At 39.3% G+C, this 16,315-nt stretch overlaps 1 protein-coding gene across 1 annotated transcript; it reads left to right on the forward strand.

Annotated features, from left to right (window-relative positions):
• Positions 1 to 211: 211 nt before the first annotated feature.
• amfra (autocrine motility factor receptor a) lies at positions 212 to 12,903 on the forward strand. The gene is made up of 13 exons (XM_053641081.1): positions 212 to 1,120; positions 1,219 to 1,311; positions 2,237 to 2,401; positions 2,891 to 3,043; positions 3,137 to 3,177; positions 3,315 to 3,447; positions 4,780 to 4,913; positions 5,037 to 5,147; positions 7,013 to 7,188; positions 9,224 to 9,327; positions 9,451 to 9,585; positions 10,235 to 10,425; positions 10,649 to 12,903. Exons 1-13 carry the CDS (start codon positions 893 to 895, stop codon positions 10,851 to 10,853), a joined length of 1,869 nt encoding a protein of 622 aa, XP_053497056.1. The 5' UTR covers positions 212 to 892; the 3' UTR covers positions 10,854 to 12,903.
• Positions 12,904 to 16,315: the final 3,412 nt, after the last annotated feature.

The following is a 16,315-nucleotide window of genomic DNA, read 5'->3' on the forward strand; positions in this document are numbered from 1 at the left end:
CTTTTTTCAGCATGGCTATATCATGAAAACAGGAATATAAAGTAAATGCTGTAGCTATTGTTGGGAGCAAATAAACAAGAACAATTAAACCTGTTGAATTGCTGCATATGGCTTATTAGCCACATTAGCACATGACACGCGCGCAGTCTTGCGTAAGCACAGGAAGAAGATTCATGACGTAAACGCACCGGAAAAGGTGAGCGAGGGGGAAGGCAGTGAAACCCAGAGAAACGACTGGAACAACAAAACAAGAGACTACAACCTACTGATATCCTGAGCGTCTCAAATTATACTTCAGACGTTGTCGAGCAGACGAGGGCGAAAGACGGCACATGAGAGTGATATGTCCTTCACTTCACCAGTGTAGTTGATATTAATCCGCTTAAGAACATTAATCTTAGCGAGCTGAAGCGTTTGGACAGTTTGTTAGCCTAAGTTAGCTTGTTAGCCTGACAGCTAGCTGTCGCACAACGCTCCGAAGCAAAGAGGATATTCATTCTGTATTCATGTTCCTTCATTGTTGAAACGAGTGTCGATCGATTTGGAAAGCAGTAGTGTAATCCTGTAGGGATGGGACTCAAAACGGACACGAATGAAAAAGTGAAATTATTTAAGTCCGTCTCCAGCCTCTTAATGTTTGCAGAAAGGTCTGTCGTTTACTCGTAGTGTAGTGAGTCTTAACCAGCCAGGGTTCTTAGTAAATGTTTATACACACACGCACCTAAATAGTTAAATATATTAGATTTGTACCATTTAAGTCTACTTATAGGTTGCAGTAGTATCATTTCCTAATTTGATTCGAGCCCTAAAGCTTGTTAAGTAAACAGTCTGTGGGGGAAAAGCAGCCTGTCTGTGAACCTGACACGTAGTTCGGACGCTGGACACTGCCACCATGCCTCTGGTGTTTCTGGAGAGGTTTCCTTGGCCCAGTTTGCAGACTTACACCGCTCTGAGTGCAGTGCTGCTGGCTGGGACTTTGTTAAATGCCTACACAGCTGTGACAGAGACTGCAGCTCCAGCTGCAGAAGAAACTCAGAGCAACCCTGTAGACAACATTAGTGATGGAAATGTGGCCACGGATATACTGCCTTATCTCATCTCAGACAGCTTGTTTGTTTGGGTTGGTGCATCTACACACTTTTTTTCAACTATTCATGTGCTTTCTTTTATATGAGCAGGAGAATAAGTAATGATAAGTAAACGGCGTGTCTTTCTCAGGTTCTGGTGAATACAGCATGCTGTGTCCTCATGCTGATCGCCAAAATGATCCAGTGCATCGTTTTCGGTCCTCTGAGGGTCAGTGAGAAACAGGTAAGGACGAGTAGGTGGTTGAGCCAATAGGCAGATTTGACAGATCTTACATCCTCTTTAAATATGAAACCGGTTAGATATTCTGCTCCTACAATTAATGATTGCACATTTCACTCATTGAATGCATGTGTTTGGATTTCACTGATTCCATTTTGCATCATTTTCTGCACAGTGCTGACCTTTAAATGGTATCTGTTGTGTACAGTCACACACGTGCGGGAGTCATGCTTTTAAATGAGTTGTATCATACATTTACATGCATGACACATGCTCATGACATACAGAGTCAGTGGATGATATTGTAAAATATGTCAAATCTGATCCAATGCCAAATCCAGATCCTGTATATGTGTGTTAGGTAGACTGCAGGTATATACAGTTAGCTAGAGAATTATTGCTAGTGTTTTTGTTTAATTAGTGTAATCTCACATTGATGAGAGAAATCTAATTCAATTTAATGTAAATAAAGAGGTAAAACCCCTTAAGATAATATTTTTTAAAACGCTAACTTTTTTTTTTTTTTTAGTAAACCCATCTTTACTAGGAGTGCCAATCAATAATTCTGGATTTTGAGTACTGTATTTTAAGACATCCATATGTAATACCTAAAGTGTACCATTGTTAGCATTCATAATGCATATTTGCCCTGTCTCATTATGTAACCTCCAAATCTAACCAAAAATAAATTCCTCATATACGTGACTGTACTTGGCCAATTAAGTTTATTTTCATTCTGAAATCTTATCTGAGGCACTTGTGCATGTGGCAGAACCTTCATACTGATGCACTTTTATCGCCATCAGAACACTTACCATTAAGAGTTCTTGCTTTCACTCATTAAAATAGCTTTCAGCACCGGCAGTTACGAAACGTAACATCAACCCTTGTTCAAAAATAAACTCTTGTGCTACTTTCTCCCCGACAGCACTTAAAGGACAAGTTCTGGAACTTCATCTTCTATAAATTCATCTTCATATTTGGGGTGCTGAATGTGCAGACCGTGGAAGAGGTGGTGCAGTGGTGTTTGTGGTTCGCTGTTCTAATCTTCCTCCATCTCATGGTCCAGCTCTGTAAAGATCGCTTTGAATATGTGAGTAGTTGTAGAACTTTTAGTGAAACATTTTTTGCCTGGATTTAAGCCTTTATGCAAAAAGATCTCAGTCCAGTTCTTGAAGACCTCCAACATAAATCATGACTCTGGTGTGGTAGAAACTGCAACACAAGAAAAGGTTGCACTAGGAAACTAAGGGCCGGATGTCAGGCCTTTATCTATGCACAATGGGTGAAATTGTAACCTGCCTAATGTTGTTAACTTGTTTTTCTGTTCTGTGTGTAATCCCAGTAGTGAATTTTTTTTTATTATGGAGCTGTTTATTTGTGGAAACTGATGGAAGTACAGCTAGTTGGCATGAATTCTTTTGTGCCAGTTGAATTGTCCCTTAAAGCTGATCTGACATTTCTAAGAAAACATTTATTCTGTGTTTTTTGTTTTGTTTTTTAAAGGTATAATGAAGCCAGTACGAACATTCCCATATCTGCCTTGCACTGTCCTAATTTTCTTCTTTGTTTTTTTTTTTAGCTGTCCTTTTCTCCGACAACTCCCATGAGCAGTCATGTGCGAGTGCTGGCCCTGCTGGTGTCCATGCTGCTGTGCTGTGGAGGTCTAGCTGTGCTCTGTGGCCTTGTTGGCCATCTCCATGGCATGCATACTGTTGCCTTTATGGCTGCTGAGGTAAGAAACTTTTGATTTCTGTACTTCTTTACATCAGTTGAGAGAAAATTAATTCCTTTAGTTAATAAATATAATCTTTTTCTCCACCCCCAGTGTTTACTTGTTACAGTGCGCACTGGACATGTTATTACGAGGTAAGCATTTCGCCTGTCTTCAGTATCCAATATAAGCATATGTCATTTGTAGGCTGTGAAACTGGAGCTGTTTAGCTCTCAGGTTTCTGAACATGCAGCAAAATACAGTGCTGAGGCCTTGCTATTGCTTTTTGTAGGTACTCTATTCACTTGTGGGATCTGAACCATGAAGGCACTTGGGAGAGCAAAGGCACCTATGTCTACTATACTGACTTCATTATGGAGCTCACCCTCCTCTGCCTTGACCTGATGCATCACATCCACATGCTGGTGAGTTTTTAACGGTCATTTCATAACTCTTAAAGGTATTTGATTTAACTTGATACCTGCAGCCACCCTGTATAAACCATATTCAGCATCAGGGGTGGACAAATCATGAATTTATTAGCTAGCCCACAGGACATGTAGAAGCTCCAGTGTGATGTTTTGGTTTCATGGAAATATAACTGACAGAGCTAAAAAGCAGTAGCTAATGTAGCATTAGCTAGTTAGCTTAGAGTATTAATGCAGTCAAAGGGAAATTAATGAGTTTATGATCATGCAGCACATTGTGTTGGCATCCTCATCCCAAAATCACCAATTTGGATTAAGTTTTGCTCAGTTTCCACATGCCTGTGCATTCATGACTCTGTAAAGAACGTCTGTCATTGCACAAGTTTATCCACCTAGTAAAACTATTCTGCCCTCGGCCAGTGTGTCTAGGCTGATGGAGTAATGAGTCCGATAGTTACAACATTGAGGCGCATCACAACACCATGAAATGAATTAAGTTTAAAAATATTTAATAGCAAATGATTTTTTTTTTTAAATCAGTAAAGGAATATTTTTTATAGTTTTTGTTGAACCTACTTCTCCAACCGGCAACTACGAAGAAAAGAAAACTTTTGTTTTGCTAAAACCGGTAAAGGAGTGGGTGGCATGGTAGTGCAGTGGGTAGAGTTTGATCCTGAGCTTGGGTTACTGTCTGTGCGGAGCTTCTGTCCATGGTTCTCCCCATGTCCACATGGGTTTCCTCTGGGTTCTCTGATTTCTTCCTGCCTCCCTAAACATGGCAGTAGGTGGATTGGCTAAAATAAATTGCCCTTTGGTGTGTGTGTGTGTGTGTGTGTGTGTGTGTGTGTGTGTGCACGCGCGCGCGCATGGTGTACTGCTATGGACTGATGTCTCATCTAGGGTGTTTTTTTGTTTGTTTGTTTGTTTGCTTTTGTTCTGGCTCAGCAAACCTCAACTTGCTATGTTGTCGGGTGCATTGAATGATACTTGTCACGGTTCTGTCATTTTTCAGTTGTATTTTATGGACGCTCTGAAATTACCTAAGATGTGATGTGCTCAGAAATACCTTAATCTAAGATATGCCTTTTTGTAATCTCTTTTATAAAGCTATTTTATGTATCACAACAAGGGTATATGTCTTGCAAAGGGAAAAACATGGACAGCCATATGTTAGAAGAAATGTAAGCACACAACTAACACTATTTATACATATAGTGTCTAGACAGTGAAGTGGTTAATAGATCAGTACAGATAAAGTCAGTCAAATAAATTTTTGCCAGTTGTTTTCAAAGTTCCACTTCATCAGTTGATCTCACCTCCTCCTTTCAGCTCTTTGGAAATATTTGGCTGTCTATGGCCAGCCTGGTGATCTTTATGCAGCTTCGCTACCTCTTTCATGAGGTGCAGAGAAGAATCCGCCGCCACAAGAACTACTTGCGTGTCATTGACAATATGGAGTCCAGGTTTGGAAGCCTTTTTGCCTATTTTGCTTACATGATGTTTTTTATTTTATTTTATTTGTTTTTGTGTCCAGTTTCAATTTAGGATCTGAGGTGTTTGCTTTTCTGTTGTTTGTCATTGAGCAGATTTGCAGTAGCGACCCCGGATGAGCTTGTTGCCAATAATGATGACTGTGCAATCTGCTGGGACTCAATGACCTCAGCACGGAAGCTGCCCTGTGGACACCTTTTCCATAGGTAAGCCGTCTACAGCACTGAGAGAGGGGCATTAATCTGTCATGGAGACTTATAAAACTTGCAGCATAAAGCTCATGATACCATAGACAGCATACTAATAAATATATATATATATATATATATATATATATATATATATATATATATATATATATATATATACATACACACACACACAGTATCTCACAAAAGTGAGTACACCCCTCACATTTTTGTAAATATTTGATTTACAAATATTTGATTATATCTTTTCATGTGACAATACTGAAGAAATGACACTTTGCTACAATGTAAAGTAGTGAGTGTACAGCTTGTGTAACAGTGTAAATGTGCTGTCCCCTCAAAATAACTCAACAGCCATTAATGTCTAAACCGCTGGCAACAAAAGTGAGTACACGCCTAAGTGAAAATGTCCAAATTGGGCCCAAACTGTCAATATTTTGTGTGGACACCATTATTTTCCAACACTGCCTTAACCCTCTTGGGCATGGAGTTCACCAGAGCTTCACAGGTTGCCACTGGAGTCCTCTTCCACTCCTCCATGACGACATCATGGAGCTGGTGGATGTTAGAGACCTTGTGCTCCTCCACCTTCCGTTTGAGGATGCCCCACAGATGCTCAATAACGTTTAGGTCTGGAGACATGCTTGGCCAGTTCATCACCTTCACCCTCAGCTTCTTTAGCAAGGCAGTGGTCGTCTTAGAGGTGTGTTTGGGGTTGGTATCATGCTGGAATACTGCCCTGTGGCCCAGTCTCTGAAGGGAGGGGATCATGCTCTGCTTCAGTATGTCAAAGTACATGTTGGCATTCATGGTTCCCTCAATGAACTGTAGTGCCGAGTACCAGCAGCAGCAGCAGCACTCATGCAGCCCCAGACCATGACACTCCCACCACCATGCTTCACTGTATGCAAGACACACTTGTCTTTGTACTCCTCACCTGGTTGCCGCCACACACGCTTGACATCATCTGAACCAAATAAGTTTATCTTGGTCTCATCAGACCACAGGACATGGTTCCAGTAATCCATGTCCTTAGTCTGCTTGTCTTCAGCAAACTGTTTGTGGGCTTTCTTGTGCATTATCTTTAGAAGAGGCTTCCTTCTTGGATGACAGCCATGCAGAACAATTTGATGCGGTGTGCGGCGTATGGTCTGAGTACCGACAGGCCGACCCCTCACCCCTTCAACCTCTGCAGCAATGCTGGCAGCACTCGTGTCTATTTCCCAAAGACAACCTCTGGATATGACGCTGAGCACGTGCACTCAACTTCTTGTTCCTCTTATATATATAATATACACTACCGGTCAAAAGTTTAGAAACAAAATAATAATAAAGTCATCAAAACTCTGGAGTAACACAAATGGATCTATGGGAATTATGTTGTGATAAAAAATCAGAAATAAATCAAAATAATTTAATAGACATCCTGTTTGCCGAGAATTTTCAGAAATGTATTCTTGGCATTTTCTCAACCAATTTCTTGAGGAATCTCCCTGAGATGCTTTTTAAACAGTATTAAAGGAGTTCCCACCTACACTGGACTCTTATTGTCTGCGTTTCTGAATATTTCGCTCCAAGTCAACAGTTTTAAAAAAATATTATTTTGTAAATAAAATGTTTTCTAATGAAAGAAATGAATATGTTGGCGCAATTATATTTTTGTCTATAACACCAATTTCAAACATTTAATCATACACCTTCAGATCAAAAGGGTTTTAAGATCATGAGAAACATTTCAGTCAAGTGTCTCCAAACTTGTGTGTGTGTGTATTGTAAATGATTGGAACATTTGTCTTCAGCATTAGTGCACTAGTATGGTTTTGTGATTCTCATGTATATCCCTGTGCATGTTGTATATGTAGTTCATGTCTTCGATCGTGGTTGGAGCAGGACACCTCCTGTCCAACATGCCGCATGTCACTGAACATTAACGAGGGTGTGAGAGAGGAGGGGCAGAGGGCACCAGCCGATGGCAACATGGCTGCAGTGCCTGGAAACGATGTCCGACCTCACCTCAACCACTTCTTTCACTTTGATGGTATGAGCAGTCATTTCACACAGTACCATCATGTTAAGCATGTAAAGCACCTGAACATTTGCAGTACATGTGTTTTAATGAAGCTGCTTAGGTGTATTAAATCCTCTAATATAGTAAGTGAGTAAATGTATTTGGTGTCCACTAGGATTTTATATATATATATATATATATATATATATATATATATATATATATAAATATAAATAAATACAGTGAGGGGAAAAAAGTATTTGATCCCCTGCTGATTTTGTACGTTTGCCCACTGACAAAGAAATGATCAGTCTATAATTTTAATGGTAGATTTATTTGAACAGTGAGAGACAGAATAACAACAAAAATATCCAGAAAAACGCATGTCAAAAATGTTATAAATTGATTTGCATTTGAATGAGGGAAATAAGTATTTGACTCCCTCTCAATCAGAAAGATTTCTGGCTCCCAGGTGTCTTTTATACAGGTAACGAGCTGAGATTAGGAGCACACTCTTAAAGGGAGTGCTCCTAATCTCAGCTTGTTACCTGTATAAAAGACACCTGTCCACAGAAGCAATCAATCAATCAGATTCCAAACTCTCCACCATGGCCAAGACCAAAGAGCTCTCCAAGGATGTCAGGGACAAGATTGTAGACCTACACAAGTCTGGAATGGGCTACAAGACCATTGCCAAGCAGCTTGGTGAGAAGGTGACAACAGTTGGTGCGATTATTCGCAAATGGTAGAAACACAAAAGAACTGTCAATCTCCCTCGGCCTGGGGCTCCATGCAAGATCTCACCTCGTGGAGTTGCATTGATCATGAGAACAGTGAGGAATCAGCCCAGAACTACACGGGAGGATCTTGTCAATGATCTCAAGGCAGCTGGGACCATAGTCACCAAGAAAACAATTGGTAACACACTACACCGTGAAGGACTGAAATCCTGCAGCGCCCGCAAGGTCCCCCTGCTCAAGAAAGCACATATACATGCCCGTCTGAAGTTTGCCAATGAACATCTGAATGATTCAGAGGACAACTGGGTGAAAGTGTTGTGGTCAGATGAGACCAAAATGGAGCTCTTTGGCATCAACTCAGCTCGCCGTGTTTGGAGGAGGAGGAATGCTGCCTATGTCCACAAGAACACCATCCCCACCGTCAAACATGGAGGTGGAAACATTATGCTTTGTGGGTGTTTTTCTGCTAAGGGGACAGGACAACTTCACCGCATCAAAGGGACGATGGACGGGGCCATGTACTGTCAAATCTTGGGTGAGAACCTCCTTCCCTCAGCCAGGGCATTGAAAATGGGTCGTGGATGGGTATTCCAGCATGACAATGACCCAAAACACACGGTCAAGGCAACAAAGGAGTGGCTCAAGAAGAAGCACATTAAGGTCCTGGAGTGGCCTAGCCAGCCTGCAGACCTTAATCCCATAGAAAATCTGTGGAGGGAGCTGAAGGTTCGAGTTGCCAAACATCAGCCTCGAAACCTTAATGACTTGGAAAAGATCTGCAAAGAGGAGTGGGACAAAATCCCTCCTGAGATGTGTGCAAACGTGGTGGCCAACTACAAGAAACGTCTGACCTCTGTGATTGCCAACAAGGGTTTTGCCACCAAGTACTAAGTCATGTTTTGCAGAGGGGTCAAATACATATTTCCCTCATTAAAATGCGAATCAATTTATAACATTTTTGACGTGTTTTTCTGGATTTTTTTGTTGTTATTCTGTCTCTCACTGTTCAAATAAATCTACCATTAAAATTATAGAATGATCATTTCTTTGTCAGTGGGCAAACGTACAAAATCACCAGGGGATCAAATACTTTTTTCCCCTCACTGTATGTTCTTAATAAACTAGGATTGATTCTCATATATAGTCTAGTGTTCCCATAACCAACTTAACATTTCCTCATTTAATTAAAACCATTTAATGTCATCCTGTTTGAAATTTGTAAATAGTTACTGTTATCCTGGGGTGTAAGATTATCATCCCATGTTTTTTTTTTTTTTATTATATCCCTCAGTTAGTTACACTCGTAATGTCTCGACTCCTTTTAGGCTCACGAATTGCTAGCTGGCTCCCGAGCTTTTCTGTGGAAGTTATGCATACAACCAACATCCTGGGCATCGCACAGGTCAACAACTCACAGCTCAGTGCCATGGTGAGAGATTTCTGTTTACATTTTATGAATGCTTCAAGCTGTGCTACAATCTTTCTTGTGTCATCTGTAGCATGTTGAATGTTTGATATCTTAAAATGAGGGTGGTCTTGCTGGTTGTTTTAGGCCCATCAGATACAGGAGATGTTCCCTCAGGTTCCTTACCATCTGGTGCTGCAAGATTTGCAGCTCACTCGCTCTGTGGAGGTCACCACTGACAACATCCTGGAAGGCAGGATCCAGGTGCCCTTCCCTGCCCAGGTAAAGCACATCCCGTACAGTAGACATGGAAAACGTGAGCTTTTACCTTTAGATCTAAAACCCCAAGTTATTTTTCCAGGAATAAACGTTGTATCTGGAGAATTAACAAATCAGCTTCTTATACTATCCTTCCTTTTCTTCAAATTAAATACTTACTGATCCGCTTGCTCTCTTGTATTTAAGTTCTGTACAACCTGTCCATATCAACGAAATATTTAGTTTTCTGACACACAGAATTTACAAGTGTAAATAAGACATTGTATTTGAAATGAATTAAAATGCAAAACATGAAAAGAATGAAGAAAATTATGATTGCTGTAGTTTCTCGCAGAGAAAGACAGTCCTGACAAACCAGTGTCCCAGTAGAGGTGGATTGTCACTCTCTGTACTTTAGCTGAGCCTGTTACAATATTAAAATTTATTGAACAAAAATAAGTTGAACCAGGGTGCAAGTTCTTTTTATCATGCTCTCTGCATGGGGAAGTGAAGTTTACTTACATAACTTTTTAATTTTTTTGGTGAATGAAGAGCTAACATAATATCTGGCTTGCAGTAGAATGTTGAATAGCTGTACTTGCAAACTAAGATTCAGGTTAAATGACGGGACAGTTAAAAGCTTACGTATCCAAATTTGTTCTACTTTTCTCAGCCCCTGGACCGAGCACCTGTTCAGGTAAGCCAGGCACCGGGTGAGCCTGCTGGAGGTAGCAGGGGTTCAGAGCCCACCACTGCGGAGACAGAGGACCTTGAGGTGCGTGGCAGCCGGTTCTCAAAATCTGCAGATGAGAGACAGAGGATGCTGCACCAGAGAAAAGAGGAGCTGCTGCTGAGAGCGCGCAGGTCTGCTAATACTTCTTACTGGCCCTTTTCTTTCCACCCCCCATTAAGTGGATGAATTGTATTGTACGTTTACCTTTACATTTATTCATTTAGCAGACGCTTTTATCCAAAGAGTAGTAGTAATTGTTTTAAGGCGTATTTTAATTCCACTGTAGCAAATAATGGCTGTGATACTTAGTCTGTGACCTAACTCATAATTTTACTTTGGGTTTTATTCTTGCAGACGCTATCTAAACAAAAGCGATATAAAAGAAGCTTCCTCCTTCTCTGTTGCTGCCTCCAATGAGGAGGAGGAGGAGGAGGAGGATGATGTCCCTTCCTCTTTTGAAGAGGACGACTCCAGTTCAGACTCTTTGACCATGCGTCGCAGGGTGCTAGCAGCTGCAGCCGAGCGACGTTTGCACAGGCAGGCAGACGCACCCATCTGAGGGGGGATCCCATCTAGCTCTGCCCCATCTCCATCTTCCCATGGCTGTCTCTGTGATGAAGAGGAAAGTAGCTCCTGGTCACTTTCATCTCAAATGAAGCCAAAACCTGCATGACACTCACCTGTGCCATGATCCAGCCATGGCCAATACGTAGCAGACCAGCTGTGTCTCTGATAGGTCTCAGTGTTCACTCTGTTTGTTTTAAGCCTTTCCTATCATGCACTTTTCATATGACGCACCAGCTTGGCTGTGTCTATGGAAAAAAAAAAGTCTATGCATGTGTCATTTATACCTTTTAAAATGTTAAGTTCCTAATCTGTCTAAACAACAATGGGCCCACCAAAAGAGTTCAGGAAAGAATTATGAACCTGATGCCTGGTAGTTCCTCAGTTGTTCTTCAGCTGTATCTGAAATCTCATGTGACATGAGCAGTGTTTAGCTTAGTTCTTTCAGGACCATAGCAATGCAAGTGTTAGTCTGCATTTGGTTTAATTTGAGAAAGTTGCATTTAGCTCTTTATTAAAATCTGTTCTGTTATAAAGTGATTTTTAGACTCAGAACTTTATGAAATCAAGTTTGGTGATTTTAGCTTAAGGCACAAGCTAACACTATGAACATAGTTAGCCATGAGCTAAAGGAAATTGTTGGCGTAGTTGGCATTGAAATGATCATTTGCTATGTCTGTGTGGGAGTTTATTCTGGTTCAGATTAAAGGTCTTTGACTCTTTTTTCCAAATTTGGAGAATTGATTACAAATTTAAGTCATAACATGGTTAGCTTCTCCCAGCAGAGTCATGCTTCATACATGTGGGTATGTGCTTGCAGTGATTAGAGGAGCCACAGATGATTTGAATGCCTGTGGTTCGATCCCAGTTCACATTTAGGGTGTGTTGAAGATGACAAACTGATAGTCAGCTCATGCTTTCTATTTGATTTGTTTATGATATAAAATGAGTCGTCGTCTTACGGGGGAAAATGTTTTAATCACATAGCTTTGTCTAACCATTTCTTGTCAAGTTTCTGCTTTGGTGTTTGCATTTGGTTATGTTACATCGATGACTTATAGTTCTGTAAACAACTGATGCAGTGAAATGTTACTTCACATGTTATTCCTCTGTTTTATGATGTGTTTGAGTGAGTGTTAGCTGAGATGTTCAGATTTGATCAGGGTATTGGGAGACATGCATTAAGATTGAGAGGCTGTATATTTTTTATTATTATTTGGGATTCTGCTTATAGTTTGAGGTTTTTGCAACTTTCCAATTCAGCATGAGTGACAACACTGGTCAGCTTTTGTTTAATTATTTTTTACTAATTAGTAATATTTTTCTGAATGCAGCTTAAGGAAGAAAGCTCTATTTTGCATAATATAATACATCACTAAAACAAAAAATAAAAACTGAAATAAGATGAATGTGTCGAGGCTGGTATTCTACCATTGGAGTAAATATAGGATTCCACTAGCATTCCCACAGTAGCCGATTGGCTACATGGCTTTTATTTTGACTTCAGGCTGGTAACTGGTTCCCAGTTAGCTACCATTTGATATTTTTCTTTCATTTTCTCCCTCTGTTTGTTGCCTCTTTCTATGCATGACATCATAGCTTGTGATTCATAGGTCCTATATTGCCTAACAAAGTATTTCCAAAGAAACCACAAGTCATTTTTACCTGAGGCTGGAGATTGTGGAATGTTTTTCTAGTGATAAAGCTTGTTCTCAGACCACAGGTCAGATCTGGAGCTCTACACTGTGCTTTTACAACTGCAACTTTGATCAGTATTTCTGTAACTGAGAAAAGTGTAAGTATCTGAACCACAGAACTATTCCGATACATTATGTAATTGCCATTAACATGTGATTTACTTCTTACTGACCTATACTAAATCTGATTGAACTATCTGAATGCTTTTTTCTATCAATTATTTTTTTCGGTTTTCATTTGTGCCTAAATTCACCAGTGGATTAGTTGAATTGTAAATAATTTTGTAATGAAGACTGTATAATAAATGTTAAATGACCCTGTATAAAATAAAATTCTGAATTAATGAAGGTCCTTGTACTGTCACTATTAAGTAGTTGGTTGTCCTCTGGTTTGGTCTGTCAGTCAGTTCTATATATGTATAAAATACTTGGCCCACAGGAAGTGTATGGCTTTAGCTATGCATGTGTTTAGACCCTTAATGGATATTGATTTTATATTTGAAAATGTGGCAATATTTACACACCATCTTTGCTAACTTACTGATGTAAAAAGTGCTATAAAAAAGGAACACATTCATTAATACACATGGTTGCTCCAGGGTGGGGTTACATTTACAGTCAGGTTAAAGAGGCATGAATAGACCTTGTCATGAGGCATTGTTATACACTGTAAAAGGCTTTGTAACTAAAGTTAGATTTCTCACTGGACCAGTTCAGAAGATTTAACAGAGAGCTGCAGATTTCAATATACCTCCTTATACACACTGCAGCTTTCCCCAAGCACTCAACATTGGACTATATCAATGTAAAACTATTTGTAGGCGGTGAGCATTTACAGCTCCCATCATGGGACAACTGTGGTCTAAAAAGACATTTCAGTGGTAGTTCTGCTATATGTAGTTGTTCAGCATCTGAGATGATAGGAAACTATGTAAATTTGCAGTTAAACTGTAGCAGTGAAATGCAAAAATGCTATATGAGCATCACAAGGAAACAATGATGGGGTTGCCATGTATCCTGCTATGTATCCTGTAAAGTTGTTTTTTTTTAAGCATCTGAAATTTCATATTTTAGTGTTTTCTTATTAGCTTAGATTACAGAAAAAATATCAAAGGCCAGTGAGGGTCAGCAGATATTTTCACACAGCAGAGTCAGTCTACTTCCATTCATTTTACCTTTATTTTACCACATGAATCACATTGATAGGATCTTATTTGCAAAAGAAAAAAAGTTTGGCCAGAGTTGTGATATTAATGGGCTTATGTGAATGTTGGTCATATTCTACTTGGTTATTTGGTGTATTCTTTGTTGGAGAAGAGGGGTTTGAATGGGTATATAATACTGTTTTAACTTATCCAGACAGTTTTCATTAACAGTAAGTCTGTATAATTCATTTATAATCATTTCAATAAAACTTGTGATCCAGTTGAAGAATGGTCTATGTCTGTGTTGCAGTCAGAAAGGGGTCATTAGGGGTTAAGTTGTTGACAGATGTCGGCAGATGTGTGTCATTATAAGGTAACCTTCCATGAGCATCATCATATATACGTTTTGGGAAAATGTCCTGGAAAATTTCTGGACTATTATTTACAAAAGCGTGTGAAAATTGACCCATAAGATCTCACCCAAAACTTGAAGGGACTAAAGCGATAACTTAAAAAAGAAAAGGTAAAAATGAAATAATTGTTTATACAAAGTGGCTTTTTGTAATTGTCATATTTGCTGGGGTGAAAGCATGTGTGTGGGACAGTGTTGTGTGTACTGATGAAGAGCACTAGAGGGCGATGAAGATCTACATAGTGATTACAAGCGTTTTCAGCACCCTATAACACTGCAGTGAAGTGTGTAAGCTGGCGTAACAGGGATCAGTGCGGATCACACACTTTACACTGCTCACATCTTCCAGCCAATGAAAGGCTAACCTTGGCCAAATCCCAAGTGACTCTCTACCCTGTAGTGCACATAGGACATGAAGCAGTGGCTTCTACACCATATGTAGTGTCTTATATGTCTAGTAGGGAGACATTTGAGACTTCTATAACAATGACTTAGGCACTGATTTAGGCTACATTTACATTATATTTACATTTAATGTAAAAAATGCTACATGTAAAGTATGTAGGCTACAGTTTGTGCTCCATCAAAAATAATAAGACAAGCCTACACGTGTCTTCAGAAATGAGAACTGAGACATCATACACAATTCATAGTATAACAGTGGAATGGATTTGGACAAACCATTATTAGCAATGATCAAAACATTTATAAATATAAATTAGGGAAAGTTTGCACTACCAACAATTCCACAAATGCATTTCAAAACATATATACTTACAGATTAAACTATGTGTAGTCTTTAATTTTAAATACTAAATTTTCAGCATATGTTTTCAATTTCAAATTCAAGCAAAGCAACATAGTCATGTCATTTCTCCTGTGTCATTTTTGACCACAGATCAAAATGTACAGTACAACATCAGCAGTGCATATTCTGTCTTGAAATTCAACACTACCACATGGGAAATTCTAGCAGCTTGACACATATCTCATTTGTTGACATTTCTGCTCAAAACCTGATTTTTCCTTTGCATTTTTTTTTACAAAAATTGTGTGCATACAGGCATACAAAAATTACACGTCTCTGTGACAACTGGGCTTTGAAATGTCAAGTCAATTTATAAACTAAAGACAGACAATGTCAGAGAGAGAGAGAGAGAGAGAGAGAGAGAGAATCAAATGAGTAATCTTGGGATCACTATAGTTCTTGTTTTAGGCAATCAATGCAGGCATACTCTTAAAAGGACCCATGTGCTGTAACAAATATTTGCAATTCAAATTAAAGTAGTCACCATGCGGATGCATTGGAAATCTATATCATTTAGTCCCTGTTTTCGTATGCAAGTATTATATCTGCCACTTCCATTGATTTCCTATTACTTACACAACCACAACGACAAGTTAAAAGATTCTAAAATCCCAAGGCAAACATGACTTTCGGAGATGGTGTAAACACAAATGTTTGATAATATTTTATTTATTTGTTTTTATTAACAGTGTTAAGCAGAGATTTTTATAATTGTTGTAATTATTCTTAACTGTATGCTATCCACTTTAGTGCAAATAAGGACTAGCCAAGGACATAAGATAGATTTATACAAGGTTAAGTGTTTTACTCTCATCTGCATATGTTACAGATAATGGTTGTGCCCATTTTCCTTGAAGATCAGGAGAGTAGTTTAATTGTTTAATCAATAGTCATTTTGTAGAGCTTTCTGCACTTGAAAGAGAAAAGCTACAGTAAAAGTTACAGTATAAGCAGCAGGATAAAGAGACATGAAAGGTCGACCTGTTACACAACCTAAGCTAGAGGACTCATACCACTTAGCCTAATTTATTATATAGATTAATTAAATGAATTAATTAGTATTTGGCATGCTCAGTTACATTGTGATGTAAGAACATGGCTTTAGTAAAGGAGATTATGCATTTCTGATTCAGGGAATAATTGGAAGTCTGTTTTCCTTCGTTTTCACTTTTTCCCCACCATGGTGATTTTACCCCAGGTTAAAAGCAGACAGTGCTAGGGGGTTAAATCCTGTTTATGTGGCGTGAGTTCCATATGTAAGGTTAAAGGTGTTTGACGCAGCGTTGGTGAGTTTTTAAAATGTTTCCTCTGAGTGCTTTACAGCGGCGGAAATCAATCGCGCCTCAGCCTGCTGTCACCCCGCTACATCCGCCTCCACACCCACACTGCTACTGC

Source organism: Ictalurus furcatus, chromosome 14, assembly GCF_023375685.1.
Source record: "Ictalurus furcatus strain D&B chromosome 14, Billie_1.0, whole genome shotgun sequence".
Taxonomy (NCBI): domain Eukaryota; kingdom Metazoa; phylum Chordata; class Actinopteri; order Siluriformes; family Ictaluridae; genus Ictalurus; species Ictalurus furcatus.

What these genes read in the sequence shown, in the direction of transcription:
- amfra (XM_053641081.1), top strand. Translation starts at nt 893, where the DNA reads ATGCCTCTGGTGTTTCTGGAGAGGTTTCCTTGGCCCAGTTTGCAGACT. An exon ending in GTAAAGATCGCTTTGAATAT is followed by an intron (nt 2,402 to 2,890) that starts GTGAGTAGTTGT and finishes TTTTTTTTTTAG; the next exon opens with CTGTCCTTTTCTCCGACAAC. An exon ending in AGGTGCCCTTCCCTGCCCAG is followed by an intron (nt 9,586 to 10,234) that starts GTAAAGCACATC and finishes TACTTTTCTCAG; the next exon opens with CCCCTGGACCGAGCACCTGT.